General features: G+C 38.7%; 1 protein-coding gene across 1 annotated transcript in view; it reads left to right on the top strand.

The window, feature by feature from the left end:
* Positions 1 to 9,602, top strand: part of kcnn3 (potassium intermediate/small conductance calcium-activated channel, subfamily N, member 3) — a 145,147-nt gene extending 135,545 nt beyond the window's left edge. Inside the window, exon 10 of the mRNA XM_054780640.1 lies at positions 1,401 to 9,602. Coding sequence (XP_054636615.1) covers positions 1,401 to 1,784 — 384 coding nt within the window. The 3' untranslated portion in view covers positions 1,785 to 9,602. The remainder of the gene's footprint in view (positions 1 to 1,400) is intronic.
* Positions 9,603 to 16,894: the final 7,292 nt, after the last annotated feature.

Raw genomic sequence — 16,894 nt, forward strand, 5'->3', positions numbered from 1 at the left:
AACACTACCTCTTTTAGAAGAGTCTAACGACGACGACCATTTGTCCTTTTTTTCAATAACTCCTCCTCCTCCACCACAACGACGTATGCTCGACCACTCCTCTTCAAAGGTAAATAACATTTATCATTACGTATTATATCATTTTTATATTATTGTTTTTTTCATTAATTATCCTCGTTTAATATTACTACTGCATCCAAACTCATATTTACATACATACAGTACACATATACTGTGTATGTATACACGTACATGTAGTACCTATATCATTGGTAATACTATCTTTTGTTGGACTTACGAACAAATCGACTTGCAAACGGTCGTCTGGAACCAGTTGTGTTCGTTAGTTGGAGACCTAGTGTATATTACATATTGAAGGTGTTAAAAAACCTTCTAAAACCTTTTTGTCCTTTTAACCAAGAGAACTGCTGAATGTAGCACCCTCATTTGCATCATCATCAGTGCACACACAGATGCTTGTTTGATGTTGACATGACAGGACATGCCCCAATAATCTAGGCAAAAAAGAAAAAAGAAACTTAGTATGGCCAGATTTTGAGAAATGTCACATTAGCACTGACAAAAAGATAAGTAAGCAGCCTACATACAGTACCTAACTTTTATCCCAGTTGCGCTCGCATGCAGTGACGGGATTGGAACATACCGATATAATGTGCCAGGCAGCTGCGGTGCGTTTTCAGGCTGGGACAAAATGCGCATGACAGCTGTTGAATGTTTAGAACTCATTGTTTACATCAGTGTAGGGGGGAAATGTGCATTTTTGAAAATATCAGTGTTTGTGTTTGTTCATTCTTTTCTGCTTTCCGAGTCTCGTGAGGCTTTGACTGTGTCCTGACTGCTGATTGGATGAGCCAGGAAAAGAAAGGAAGGATATATGTCTATGGTAGTTTTGGTGTGGATGTTAGTTCCAATAAAGTGATTGTTGATCGACCAACTTTTCGTCATCCTCTCAACATCCAAGCAAAAACCACATCCACACAAAAACATCACAATTCGCAAGAAGTGCTGTGGAATGGGTGGATTACGCGTTTCCCAGCATGCTTTGCTGTAGTTAAAATGATCATTTTTCACTGTCTTATGCCTCTTTAAGGTGTTATTTTGTACAAACAGGGTGTAGGTGGTGTCGTTTTTAGTTGCATACAGTTAAATTATTGTTACTTGTAATGTGAATCTGGCACCCTTTCATGCTACTGTATACTTGTATATATATTCATGTATAATACTGTGGTGACTTTGACACTTGTAACGCCAGAGTAGTTAACACTGCTTGACTATGCAGATCATTGGAAGTGCTTTGTTTGTTGAGGTTGGAGGATTTTCCTAACAACAAAATAGCTGGATTTTGTGTTCATTTTTTCATCGCATCTCTCATCCAATAGATGCAGAGCGTCATGTACGAGCTCATGTCGGAGCTCAACGACCGCAGCGAGGACCTGGAGCGGCAGATGTTATCCCTGGAGCAGCGGGTAGAGCAGCTCACCGCCGGCTTCAACGCCCTGCCTGCGCACCTCTCGGCCACGCTCAGCGCCCAGCACGCCGCCCTGGTCCACCTCCTCCGGGAGAGGGACGGAAGGGACGGAGGAGGTGGAGGAGCTGTGGTGCCACTTTCCCCAGCAGCGTCACAAGCCTCCACTCCAGCTGCGGCAACACCAGTACCAAGTCCAGCCCAGGTGCCCCCAATGGCCCCTCTGGAGGCCACTTTGCCCGGCCCAGAGGGGAACCTGGAGGCAACTTCTAATGGCAACACCTCCTCCACTTGCTGAGGAGCACCAGGAGGAGACAAACACAGGGAGAAAAGGACGCAAGAGGGGGTTCCTCTCACTGGAAACTAAACAAGAGAGATGATCCACTCAAATTGATGAAGGTGGGACAACGTGGGGGAAAAAATGGGAGCAAGAGGGAGGGCTGGCATGAGTTATGACACGTTTGGGAGGAGCGCTTTCCCTTTAAGAGTGATAGTGGTAAGAAAAATGGGGAAAAACGGCGACGCTAAAAGGTGCGGGGGCAGGGGAAGGACGTCAAGAGGGTGAGAAATAGCGGTTGGAAGTATGACAGGAGGAAGAGGAGGAGGACTAATTATATGAAGACTGAATGAAAAAAAAAGAAAAGCCTTTATCTCTCTCGGTGTCTTTCCCGCTCCTGCTCTCCCCTTTCATCAGGAATTAACGACCATGACTTTTTATCCTTATGATGTATTTTCTATCCGAATGCTAATTGTATGATAACGAGCATCCCTTTAACAGGAGGTTAAATCAATATGACCGGGATTTATTGAACAAAAAAAAAATAGTGGCATGCACAGCGCACACACACAGACACACACACATTACACAAATGCCCTTAAGATAACACTCGAGCCTATACTGCCGATAGTCAATGCACTGTCAATCCGTCCACAGCACTGCCAAACAATGTCAAAACGTGAGATTCCCAATGTGGTGATGCACTGAAACACACCATGACAGTCACATCACGTCAGGAAATACCCAAACCCAACCTTGTATCATCACACAAACACATTCCGCATTGCAGTCCATAGTTGTTGTCATAAACTTGAGGAAATATACACGCCTTGGGGACGTACGAGGGGGATTACAACTGGAGAAAAGCCAAAGATAACTTTTCTTAATCTTCTACAGAAATGACAGATATCATTTCACGCTTAAAAGAAATCACCCAATGTCACTTCTCAGCTTGCTGTGGTAGAATTTCATATATTTCCACAACGAAATGAATATTTACTTTTGCACTTTCGCCCACTAGAATATTAGACAAGCCATGTTCTGTTAACAATCTTAATTCAGCGTCTTCTTAGCTTATTTTATGTTTAACATGATCTCACAAGAATTTAGGTGGTCAAGTTAAGGACCACATTTGCATGAGCTTCTGCAACATACTCCACAAAGATGGCCGACATGACATACAGTGCAAAAGCTCAAATGTAAGCGAGGTTAAATATCTGAAATGAGGCCCAAAAATAGTTGCTTCTGATGAATAAAATACAGTCAAACCTTGGTTTTTGTAACTAACGTAATCTGTAAACCAGGTGAAAACCTAAATGTACAAAAACCAAAGCAATTTTTCCCAAAAGAAATCATGTAAATCCAATGAATCAGTTCCAGACGCCCCAAAATATCAACAGAAATACATTTTATAGAGAATAATCGCCACTTTGCAGTTCAAATTTCATGGGTAATTAATAAATCATGCCTTGCGATTGCCTGGCGACCAGTCCAGGGTGTACCCCGCCTCTCGGCCGAAGTCAGCTGGAGTAGGCTCCAGCATCCCCTGTGTACTGATATGTAATATTCTACACTGTTCACGAAGTGTCAGTAATGTTAACCCACGCCAAGCTAAAACGGAACTCTGAAGCCCCGACGTCACTTCCTGTCCAGTTCCCCTAGGGAACACATTTCTAGCAACACACACAAGTCTTATTTATGGCATAAATAGCTTATTTAGTCTTGTTATGTCTACTATATTGTGTAAAATGATTGTAAAGGTGACTATAGGGGTGTTATGTAATGTCTAGAGGGCTCTAATAATGTTTAAAAAAACATTTACAAGGTTGTAAACAGGTTTTCTATGCTCTAACTATGAAAATATTCCATTTATTAATAAGGAGTGCTACTTTGTGTAAATGTATTTATCAGAGTCGGGTCTGGAACCAATTCACCACAATAAATGAGGGATTACTGTAATTTTACATGCAGAAAACTGCAAAATCACCTTTACTGAAGACACTTGTTGGCAAAAACAGCGAGGGGCAGCAAGGGAGTGCTGGAGGGGTGGAGCCACACCAACTTGTCAACATCTTCAATCGTTTGTTATCTCATTAGCTTCCTTGATTTCTTCTTTCTTCACCAGGATGGAACTTGTCGTTGATACTCACTTCCCGTGCATCCGGGCAAGCTCAGCCACGAATACGCAACCTTCATATTTTGCTACGACTTATTTGTTGAATTCAATAGCGTTTCTCACTTTCTTTATCAAAGCGCTGGCACTCGCAACTTTCTTTGGCCCCATGATGGGTTATTTAGCAGTCGCACTCAATAAAACTATCCTGTACTGTATATTCAAAATATATAAAATCAATATTTTGGTAGTTAGAGGATAGAAAACCTGAAACATGAAATAACACCGCTGTAGTCACCTTTACACCCGTATTAACCAGTATAGTAGATATAACAACAGAAAATAAGACATACCTGTATTAGGCATAAATAAAATATAGCATAGACTCACACATACGTACGGGAGGGTTCCTTGTTTTTTGTCTTGACAGAACAGAACCGAGGCTTGACAGTATTTTTATTACCAGGCGCATTCTATGTTGGACCAGTTTGTAGGGGTGTCACGAGATCTCACAAGATTAATTTGTCATTTAAGAGAAAGAAGAGGGAAGCCAGAATCAGCCTATGAACGGTGACATCGCTACTGTGAATGATAATATGGAAATGGTAGCGCGCCAGGCAAGATTTGAAGTGCACATTAAGTGCTTTATGCACACTATAAACCTTGTAATCTTGTAAGCTATAAACCTTGTAATCCTACCTGCACTTGCCGTTCTCAGCGTCACTCGTTTGCTCGTGACGTGTGGCTGTTTTTTCCATCGGAGTTGAACAGCTGTAGAAGCTACAGCAATTCTACATTTGATCAAAGTTACTTAAGATTTGTCAGATCAAAACACAATCGCTGCATATGACTTCTACTGTATCAAAACATGTGATAAAAGCATATATTTTGGAAATACACTACTTCCTGGTTCAGCACTCTAAGCATCATGGGAAGTGTAGTTCTTTTCGAGTAAACATAAACCTAATCTACTGCAATCTATTTTGCATGTGTCTTTGCATAACTACACAGCATAAATGTTTAGTAGTAGCTCGTTATTTTAACATGTATCATTTTTAGTTTTTGTTTCAAATTGAAGACAAAAGTTCAACAGTATATGGTACAGTATATGGTACAGTATATGGTACCGTATATGGTACAGTATATGGTACCGGACCACCTTATTCCCTGTATGACCGGTGTCAGAGCTTGGGCCGCATTTCCGGCAATAAGTCGGACTCGTTTCCAGTGAGGGTCAGACTCCTCCAGGGATGCCCTTTGTCACCGATTCTGTTCATCACTTTTATGGACAGAATTTCCAGGTGCAGCCAGGGCATTGAGGGGATCCGGTTTGGTGGCTGCAGGATCGGGTCTCTGCTTTTTACAGATGATGTGGTCCTGCTGGCTTCAACCTTCACTGGATCGTGTGAAGTGGCTGGGATGAAAATCAGCACCTCCAAGTCCGAGTCCATGGTTATCGCCCGGAAAAGGGTGCAGTGCCATCTCCGGGTCGGGATGAGGTCCTGCCCCAAGTGGAGGAGTACCTCAGGGTCTTGTTCACGAGTGAGGGAAGGATGGAACACGAGATCGACAGGTGGATTGGTGCGGCGTCTGCAGTGATGCGGACTCTGCATCGGTCCATTGTGGTGAAGAGAGAGCTGAGCCAAAGCTCTTAATTTACCAGTCGATCTACGTTCATACCCTCACCTATTGTCATGAGCTTTGGGTAGTGACCAAAAGGACAAGATCGCAGGTATAAGCGGCCAAAAATAGTTTTTTCTGTAGGGTGGCTGGGCTCTCCCTTAGAGATAAGGTGAGAAGCACTGTCATCCAGGAGAAAGTCAGAGAAGAAGTGCTGCTCCTCCGCATTGAGAAGAGCCACATGAGGTGGATTGGGCATCTTGTCAGGATGTCTCCTGGACGCCTCCCTGGGAAGGTTTTCAGGGCAAGTCCGACCGATAGGAGACCTGAGGGAAGACCCAGGACATGTCGGAGAGACTATGTCTCTCAACTGACCTGGGAACAGCTTGGGATCCGCCGGGAGCTGGACTAAGTAGCCGGGGAGAGGGAAGTCTGGGTGTCCCTGCTTAGGCTCGACCTGATGGATGGATGGATGGAAGTTCAACAGTTCAACTCATTATGCTTAGGTCATACGTGCAAAGTTTTACAGAATTTCAAAATGTACATTGTTTTGTGCCTCAGTTAAATAACGAAGCTTGTCCAGTCATATATTTTGTCATTGTAGTTCTCTTAAAAGGAATTTTAAAATCTTGTCTCGTCCCATGAACCCAAATCGTCTCGCGAGCTGAGTGTATCGTGACACCCCTACCCCTAACTGCTTGTTTTAATACTACTTCACATAAGCAAAATAATGTGCCAACAGAAATTCATCATAAAAATCATCAATGTTACTTTTAAACATAACCTAAAGTTTGAAAAAGATGTTTCTATTTTGCTCAAGCTGCCCTGAAGTCTTCTGGCGCCGCCTCACACTTTGAAAACCACAGAAGAAGAGTCTTTCATGCGCAGGCCGACGTGTTCAAATAACATAAAAATGTCAGTCATGAATTATGAATTGTCCAATTGAGAGCATCAGCAGTCAGAGGGGTCGGCCTGACTTGATGAATAATGAATAATTTGTTTGCTTTTCATTCTCCCATCCTATGTTCTTTTGGGGTTTTCATCAGTAATTTTATTGACATTTTTGGGCTTAACACTGATTGAACTGTCAAAGTGATTCATGTTCTCTTGTTTATCAGTGAACGCTAAGAAAGTGAACACAGCCCTGTTAAAATAGCAGATTTTTATGACCAAAAAAAGCAGAGACAATGATACGTCTTTTAAAAATAAATGAACAAATAAACATGCAAAATCCAATTCAAAATGAATGAGTGTGTTTAGGAGGAAAAAAACAGATTTTAAACTGGATTTAGGTCTGGGCTCTGAAGCCATTTGTTTGTACTTGTTGGAAGAGAGTTTTAAAAAGACACATTTTCACACTTTAGTGTGCAGCTTTTTGAAAGTAGAAGAGTTATATATAGTAGATCCCCGCTTTTGTAGGTGTTGCGTTCCACGCCTACCAGCGAATGGCTAATATTCGTGAGTAATTTACCTTCATTGAAGACGTGAGTGAAAACAGGAAGGTGATGGTGTCGCGTCTTTAATGAAGGTAAAAAATAACCGTAAATGTTCATTTATCCCTTTCATTCCTCATTTTGAATTGTTTTATGCATGTAAAACGATAAGTCCACCGCTCAGGGGTGTCCAAACTTTTTCCAGTGAGGGCCAAAGTCGTAAATTTACAAGAAATTCCGTTATTCTCATAAATGTATGACCTTTTTTTTCGTAAATTTACAACGTTTTTCTTGTAAATGTACAACTTTATTCTCGGAAATTTACTACTCTATTTTTGTAAATTTATGACTTTTTTTTCTCGAAATCGCAGATGTTCTTTTTCAATGTGGCCCTAATACTCCGTTGTACTTTCTCATATTACATCTTCCAAAAAAAACACGTCTTTTTTCTTTTCTTTCAACTTTTTGCTCCTAAAATGATGTTATTTTTCGTCATGTTACGTAATTGTCATAACATTATGGCTTTTTTCGTTTAATTACAACTTTTTTCTCTTAATAGTTTCACTTTATTCTTGTACGATTACTGCTGATATTTCCATTTTTTCCGCTTTTTTTTGTTAAATTGTATTTTTAGAATGTGCCGCGGGCCAATAAAAAAACAGCCATGGGCCACACTTTAGACACCCCTGGTTTGGCTAGCGAGTAGGATGCTAACAAGGGTGTTTTCTAATTCAAATATATATATATATATATATAGTATATATATTAACAATGCAGATGGACAGTGTATTTATAACACAACATGACACGGCATATTGTACGCTAACGGGAGAATGCACGCAAACTGGACAAAATTGCCGTGTAAATTGTTTTTAAACACGCTAACTGAGTTTCCACTGTATTTATCAGCTTTTATGTTGAACGATGTTGAAAATCGGCCTATTTACGGAGAAAAAAAAAACTTTTTTTTTTTTTAAATCAAAAACCTGCGAATTTGCAGCACTGCGAATGTGCGGGGATCCACTGTAGACAGTCAAGTGCTCGTGGCCATTGCTCTCCATTGGGTTTTAAATCAAGTTTTTATCATATTATCCATTTTTGTTGAATTCTACAGGTTATGAGTCATGTAATTAAAAAATAATAATACTTCCAAGTGATTTGTTATGCTTTGGGGGTTTATTTGAAGGGTAAAAAGCTGCTATTTTATACCCACTGTGTCCAGCTTGTGAGCCTTCACCAAGGGTGCTTCTGTACCGCCATTCTTCTCATCTCTCACTGTTATCACGAATGTATTGTGTGTAAACACTCTTGCTTGGTCACGTTAAAAGAAATCACTTACACACACACACACACACACACACTGATAGACACACACATCAACAACCAAAGTGCTCTCTCTTAAAAGGACTCCAATAAAGACAAAGGCTTGCATTGCGGATATGTTGACAATATTTCCGAGGGATAACTGTGACAATGTGGACTTGTTACGAGTGCTGAATGTGAGGACTGCTTCTTCGCCGCTGGAAAAAAAAAAACAAACACATCTCAAGGTGGACTCTGACGAACACAAATAAACCTTATAAAGGATACATGGCCATGAAGGAAGTTCTCTTGAAATAATTAATAACAGAAAGATATTTGAGAGGCTTTCTAATGGCTTTCAAGGGAAGAAGAGACAAGCCTACCATTGGCGTGATAGAGACAATACGGAGGGACGTGTCTTATAGCGACACGCTGTGGCCGCAGTACGGTATTACAACACGCTCTGACTAGACTTGTACAGTAATGCTGTTAGCTTTGTATTGCTTAGTCTTTTCTACCATTATGATTCAACTCATAGCTGATATCTAATATTATATTACCATAGTATTCTTCTCATTCGTCATGACAGTTATATCTATATTAACCATGCCATGAAGGAAAGTTTGGGCTTGAAATTATTTTGTAATTTTATTTTATCAGAGAGAATCAATAAAGTATATATCTATAACATTACAGACACCCTTGCCCCCTCCTGCCCCCCTCCCAGTTTTTGTGTGTTTACAGGGTTTGGGAACATTTCATTGAAAACCTCCTATTTAGTTTGATATATGAGGGAGGTTTTTACTACAGAAAGGACGTTATAGACTTCCTCCAAGTTGTTTTTCTACTCATCTCCAGCCATTAATTGTCCTTTTTTGTCTTTTATTTCTCTCCATGGGATCATTATCTCATTTTGTGTCCCACAACCACTAATGGAGAGCAATTCTGTTTATGACAGAGCTTTTTCCCCATTCAGATTTCTCATTATTTATTTATTTATTTCCCTAGCTGGTGGAAAAATCAGGGTTGTATCTGTCATCTACGAGTCGGATTAAAAAGAGGGACTTCTCAGATTTTGAACAAGCTTTTGTTTCTCTGGCGCATTTTTAAACGGAGCCTTTATCATTTCCTGCAGCTAAGAAATGCTGGATTCATGTGGGAAAACAAGGGGGTCCTAATACAGTCCTAATATTAGGAGAAAAAAAGTTGCAAGGTTCAGAGAATAAAGTTGAAAATGTTAACGTCAAATATTACTGCTTAATCACAGTTGTTTTCCCCTAATATTACAGCTTTATTCCTGTAAAATTAGTACATTTTTCCTCACAATATTAGTTAACTTCCAGTGTTTTTTTGCCCACAATATTACAGGTTCATTTTCATAAGAGTGTGGGTTTATTCCTGTTCAATAAAGACAATTGCATTCTCATAACATCACAATAGCTATTGTGTGAGCATGAATTTGATTCTCTTTATTCTCAAAAATTTGGATTTTATTCACATGAATGTGTGATTTTTTATTTTTAAAACAATTAAAATAATAGACACCTAAAAAAAAATCTTATTCTTTGTAGTATTGATAATTTTTTCATAGTATTACATCTTTAGGTGAACAAAATTCCAGCATTTTTCTTGGAGTTTTACAACTCTTCTACAAAATTATGTTTTCCCTTTAGGCATTTATTTTCTTAATATTACCTTTTCTTGACCATAATGTTACAGCTTTATCTTCAGAATATGTATATATTTTTCATATTTATTTTCAGTTTATTCCTGTAAAATACATAAACGTGTATTCTCATAACATCACAGTAGCTCTTCTCTGACCATTAGGAATTATGCTCTTTATTCTTGTAAAAATATGATTTTATTCTCGTTCATGCATGCCATCATTCTTTTTATTATCAAAATTATTATAGAAAGTAATACACAACAAACAAAAATATAAACTTTTCTCCTAAAATTATAATCCTATTCTTCGTAATAATCATTTTTTTCGAGTATCACATCTTTACTTGTACTTTTTTCTTGGGCTTTTAGGGCTGTTCTCACCAAATCACGTTTTTCCTCAGAATATTAGGAGTTCATTGTCTTAATATTACCTTTTTTGCCCATAATATTACAACTTAATTTTCATATGCACTCCTGATCAAAATTTTAAGACCAGTTGAAAAATTGCTAGAATTAGCATTTTGCAAATTTGGATCTTAATGAGGTTTTAAGGAGAGCTACAATATGCAAAAACAAGAAGGGGGAGTGAGACAAAAAGCATTTTGAACTTGTAATTTAAACAAAACCAAAATAAACTGAAATAGGTTGTTTATCAGCTGATCAAAAGTTTAAGACCACAGGATATAAAAGCCAAAATCTGCTCAAAATGCTCATTTTCTGTCAGGCATTCACACTGTCATGCCCTCCTGATGGTAAAGCTAAGAAGCTTTCTCTTTTTGAACGTGGTCGGATTGTGGAGCTGCATAAGCAAGGCCTCTCGCAGCGTGCCATTGCTGCTGAGGTTGGGAGCAGTAAGACAGTCATTCTACATTTTTTGAAAGATCCTGAGCATTATGGAAGAAAAAAGTCAAGCGGTAGACCCAAAAAAATCACACCTGCGCTGAGCCTGAGGATCCGATTGGCTGTCCATCAAGACACAGGGCGGTCTTTGACCCAAATTAAGGCCCTTACTGGTGCCGACTGCAGCGCAATAACCATCACACGGCATCTGCGGGAAAAGGGTGTAAAAAACAAAAAATGGATTCAAAGACCTCGTGTCCTTCAACGCCACCAAACTGCCTGTTTAGACTTTGCCAGGGAGCATCAAACATGGGACATTGAAAGGTGGAAAAAAGTTTTATTCTCTGATGAGAAAAAATGGAACCTTGACGGTCCAGATGGCTTCCAACGTTACTGGCATGACAAGGAGATCCCACCTGAGATGTTTTCTACCCGACACAGTGGAGGGGGGTCCATCATGGTCTGGGGTGCTTTTTTATTCAGTGGAACACTGGAGCTTCAGGTGGTGCAGGGTCGTCAAACGGATGCAGATGTTGCAGCGGGCATCCCTCATGACTGAGGGCCCTCGTCTGTGTGGTAACAGCTGGTTTTTCAACAGGACAACGCTGCAGTTCACAATGCTCGCTTGACCAAAGACTTCTTCAGGGAGAATAACATCACTCTTTTGGACCATCCTGCATGTTCCCCTCATTTAAATCCCATAGAGAACATTTGGGGATGGATGGCAAGGGAAGTTTAAGATTTTGATGAGGAATGTATTCTGGGTTTATTCAAGTCAAATAAAAAATCGGTATTCTCATAATATCACAATAGCTATTCTCTGAACATTATGAACTTTATTCTGTTAATTCTTGTAAATGTATGATTTTATACTTGTGAATGCATGCCTTTATTATCAAAGTTATTGTATAAATTATTACACAACAAAATTCTTTGTAATAATATTACATTTTTTTTTTATAATATCACATTTTTAAGTGAACAAGAACAGCATTTTTCTTGGTGTTTTACATCTCTTCTCAAAAAATTAAATTTTTCCTCACCATTTTAGGAGTTTATTTTCTGAATATTACAATTTGACTTCCTCATAATATTACAGCTTTATTCCTGTGACATTAAAAATATTCTCATAACATCAAAATTGTTATTTTCGGAACATTATGAATTCTCATAAAATTATGAGTTTATTTTTGTGATTGTATGACTTTTTTTCCTTCTAAAAATTGTAAAAATTATTATCAAAAATAATAAAATTGCAACTTTTCTCCTTAAATTAAAACCTTATTCTACATAATATTAATAACTTTTTTTCATAATATGACTTATCCACTTGAACAAAATTACAGAATTTTTCTTGGGGTTTTAAAATTTTTCCTCACAACATTAGTTTATTTTCTTAATTTTCTATTTTTTCTCATAATATTACAGCTTTAATGCTGTAAATTATTATTATTTTTTTGCAATATTATAGGTTTAGTTCTTAATTTTAGATTTTTTTTCTCATAATATGACAGCTTTATTCCTGTGAGACTGTTTGAAGTGTAATTACTAATTACAACTACGTACTCTTTTTACTTTTCTACTATTCCTCGCACAATTACAGTATTAGGATTTATTTTCATAATATTCTGTTAAATAAAAAAAAACCGTATTCTCGCAACATCATGGTAGTAATTCTCTGAACATTGTGAGTTTTATGATATTCTATTTATTCTCGTAAAATTATGGATTTATTCTCGTGAGTGTATGACTTTATTCTTTTTTTTAATTAAAAATTATAGAATACATAACTAAAAAAATGACAACCTCGTTGTTCATAATGTAATATCACATCTTTAGCAGAATAAAGGGGGGTTTTACACCTGTTTCTCATAAAATACAGTTTTATTCTCATATCACCAATGTATTTTAGTCACACTATGAGAATATTTTCCTATATTGATTCCTATTGCGCCTTCATATGATGCATTAAGAGGCTGGCGGCCTTGAAAAGCAAACAAGCTGATGATGAAATATGCCCATTTTGGTGAAAAGTCATCATGTAATGACTGAATATTTCACTCCTCTGCGTGCCCCGCAATCTAATAATCCCATTAGAATTTGTGAAATGTCTTGTCTTGGCACCTTGTCTGTATTACGCTCAACGCTGTTAAACACCATCCAATTAGCTCACGGCCTCACACTCGCTTTCTTGTCTTGCCGTGTGACTTCATTGCTGCGATGGAGGACAATGACTTGTATGTACCGCGGTGTGAAGAAGTGTTTGCTTATTTTCTGGATGTTTGTCGCCCTTAAATGTTTCAGCTGATCAAACACATTTTAATATTAGTCAATAACAACACAACTGAACACAAAATGCAGTTTTTAAATGAAACTTTTTATTATTAAAGGAGAAAAAAATCCAAACCTACATGTCCCTGTGTGAAAAAGTGATTGCCCCCTAAACCTAATAAGTGGTTGGGCCACCCTTAGCAGCAACAACTGCAATCAAGCGTTTGTGATAACTTGCAATGAGTCTCTTACAGCGCTGTGGAGGAATTTTGGCCCATTCATCTTTGCAGAATTGTTGTCATTCAGCCACATTGGAGGGTTTTCCAGCATGAAGCGCCTTTTTAAGGTCATGCCACAGCATCTCAATAGGATTCAGGTCAGGACTTTGACTAGGCCACTCCAAAGTCTTCATTTGGTTTTTCTTCAGCCATTCAGAGGTGGACTTGCTGGTGTGTTTTGGATCATTGTCCTGCTGCAGAACCCAAGTTGGTTTCAGCTTGAGGTCACCAACAGATGGTCGGACATTCTCCTTCAGGGTTTTTTGGTAGACAGCAGAATTCATGGTTCTATTTATCACAGCAAGTCTTCCAGGTCCTGAAGCAGCAAAACAGCAACAGACCATCACACTACCACCACCATATTTTACTGTTGGTATGATGGTCTTTTTCTGAAATATGTCACTTTTACGCCAGATGTAATGGGACACACACCTTTAAAAAAGTTTAACTTTTGTCTCGTCAGACCACAGAGTATTTTCCCAAAGGTCTTGGGGATCATCAAGACGTTTTCTGGCAAAATTGAGCCTTAATGTTCTTTTTGTTCTGTCTTTCTTATGGTGGAGTCATGAAAACTGAGGCAAGAGAGGCCTGCAGTTCTTTGGATGTTGTTGTGGGGTCTTTTTGACCTCTTAGTGGTAATATAATGGCTCTCACTGTGGTTCGTGGAGTCCCAAACTTTTAGAAATGGCTTTATAACCTTTTCCAGACTGATAGATCTCAATTAATCTGTTATGTTTTAACAGGGGGCAATCACTTTTTCACACAGGGTCATGTAGGTTTGGATTTTTTTTATGCCCTTAATAATAAAAAGTTTAATTTAAAAACTGCATTTTGTGTTGTCACTGACAATGACATTGTCATTGTCTAATATTTAAATGAGTTTGATGGTCTGAAACATTTAAGTGTGACAAATGTGCAAAAAAATAAGAAATCAGGAAGGGGGCAAACACCATTTCACACCATCGCATTTGCCAGGAAGCTACCATATCAATCCATTGTGCAAAGAAAAAAAGGCTAGCAGAGGTGTGAACGCGAGGCAGCCTGAGGCGATGCTCGGATGAGGATGAGGATCAGCTTGTTTATTCATCAGCAGGCTGTCTTGATTGTGTGGTAAAAACGCAACATTGTCGGCAGTGTACTCACTTGAAAACTTCATCTGTCTCCTCTTTGTGTTCTTCAGGACAAACCCACGATGAATTCTGTGAGGACAACAAAGAACCATGACAATACTGTTATGGTCTGCAATGCAAGATATGCAAATGGGGTGTGAAGCGAGCCACAAGTTTAACCTTTGATAGAGGCTCGTGCAGGACTCACATTATCATACAGCAAAGGTTATCTTGTTCCCTTTCTCAATCCCTTGGACATGAAGAGAAAGCACGTTTTGCCTTTTTATCGCATATTTGTGCAGCCATCTGGTTCAGCCAGTCAACTTTCTAAGTCGGGGGGGCATACACAGAAATTGAAGGACAAAAAGGCCGCTTTCCTACATCTTATGCTTTCAAGACGTGCTAAAACCAATCCAGTGTAGGTCAGCACAGGTCCTCGACTTCCGTTTCTAGTTGGGGTGTCACGAGACGCCCGACTCACGGCATGAGACGACACACGAGGTTGGGTCCACGAGAACGAGACAAGATGAGATTTTAAGATTTTAAGAAATGTACAATGAAAACATATGACTGGACGAGCACAAAACAATGCAGGTGCGTTTTGAAATGTTTATTGTCTCACACATGGATGCTAAATGATTTTGCCTACAATTTTTTAGCCCAATTAAACCAGAAAAGCAGACCTCCAACCGGTGCCATAGTTCCCCCCATAAATATTAGTTTGTCTACATATTTAGATTCTTTAACCATGAAAACATACCATTAGCAGTTGGATTTCTAATGATATCAATGGATCTGGCTCCATATCTTTGGAAGATACAACAAATCCATTGGCACACTCCAGATTCCACACTGTCTTGGCTAAATATATTGGGTTTGTTGCATGTTTATAGCTTTATCTGTTGTCTTACTATGATGAAAATTCCAAAGGTCCCCTATTTTTTCATATTCTGGATCGTAGTATCGGGAATTATTCCATTATCTGGATTAGCCTTTGATATTTTGTACAAACTGTCTTGTGGTTTTTTCCAAGTGCTCTGACCATTTTTTGTGGAGTTGTATGCACAAATGCCGAAAATGGTCCTATTTGGCAATGTTAAAGAATCTTTTTAAAAACTTCCTGGATCCAGACGGTGATCCGGATCACCCCCAAAATGTAATCATTTCTTCCATATCCCATTTCCGACAATTCCTGAAAATTTCATCCAAATCCATTCTGAACGTATGAAGTTATTCGGAACACAAGCAGAAAAATAGATCAACACAGGCAAAAACATATCCCCCTTGTTGGAGGTAATATTAATATAGCGTAATAATGCAATATTTCATATAATATGTCATCTTTGACTCTGTAAAGTTGTAGAATTGGCGACTGTGACGTGTTTTTTTTGTGCTGTCTGTCAAACGTTTGCAGCATTTCTTGACTGCGTTCACACTGCAGGGTACGATGCTCAATTCAAATTTTTTGTTAAAATCTGATTTTTTATGTGGTCGTTCATATTACCAAAAAATGCGACTTGTCAGTGACGTGTCTTTGGTTCCCGCTGATTTAACATGGAGTCAAGACGAAAGCTGTGATCAACCCACGGACCTTGGCAAGTACAACCGCACTACAAAATATATCATGGCTTAGGCTGTGAAATTTGTTTTAAAAGAGTAGCCTTTTGCATTTTGTGATAATCAAAAAGTCCAGGGAAGAAAAACAAGTGTCATAATTTTCATGTAGGTCTCGCACTCACAGTGCAGCAGCACGCTGTATTTGTTTCCACGCCACACTACAAATTGCAAACGTGACACGTGCATCGTAATTCCGGTGCAAAATGAACACATCCATCGGATTTTAATGAAATTTCATCTGCATATACAGTAGATATTAAAGTGACTTTATATCCTACATACCTTCTATCTTGTCCTGAAGCTCCGATGAATGAGTTTCAAAGCGTATAACTTGGACTTCACTTTCTCAGCAGACTAATCGATGTGGTTAAAGACTCAATTTAAATTGGATATGAAATTGAAAAGGAAGAAGTAATCTACCTAAGAAACATGTAAACAACTTAAAATACACCTGATACCCTGTGCAAAGCATTTTCAGGGTAGTCCCACAGACTCTCCTAACCGAGCGCACACAAACAGTGTCAGATTTGTCTGTCGCACAGTACATGCTGGCTTGTAACATACCTCCATGGGTTAACAACTACAACTACATGGGTTAACAATGCTAAACATTTTAACATAATGAATTAAATAAAAGAGTTACCGCAGTTAAAGCACTATTTTTGACAGCCCCAATTCACAGACAAATCTTTGTGTTTTTATCAGTTATTAGTATCAACATCTTAGCTTGTTCTATTTACATTGTGCCTTTTTGCTCTACTTTTCAACTTCTGCTGGCTTTTTGTTTCTTTTATTTCCATTTTTTTTTAGTTTTCACACACAGATGGCCCCTGGGCCACACTTTGGATACCCATGCATGTTTTGCCAGGGAAGCACGGTG

Source organism: Dunckerocampus dactyliophorus, chromosome 7 (assembly GCF_027744805.1).
Source record: "Dunckerocampus dactyliophorus isolate RoL2022-P2 chromosome 7, RoL_Ddac_1.1, whole genome shotgun sequence".
In the NCBI taxonomy this organism is placed as follows: domain Eukaryota; kingdom Metazoa; phylum Chordata; class Actinopteri; order Syngnathiformes; family Syngnathidae; genus Dunckerocampus; species Dunckerocampus dactyliophorus.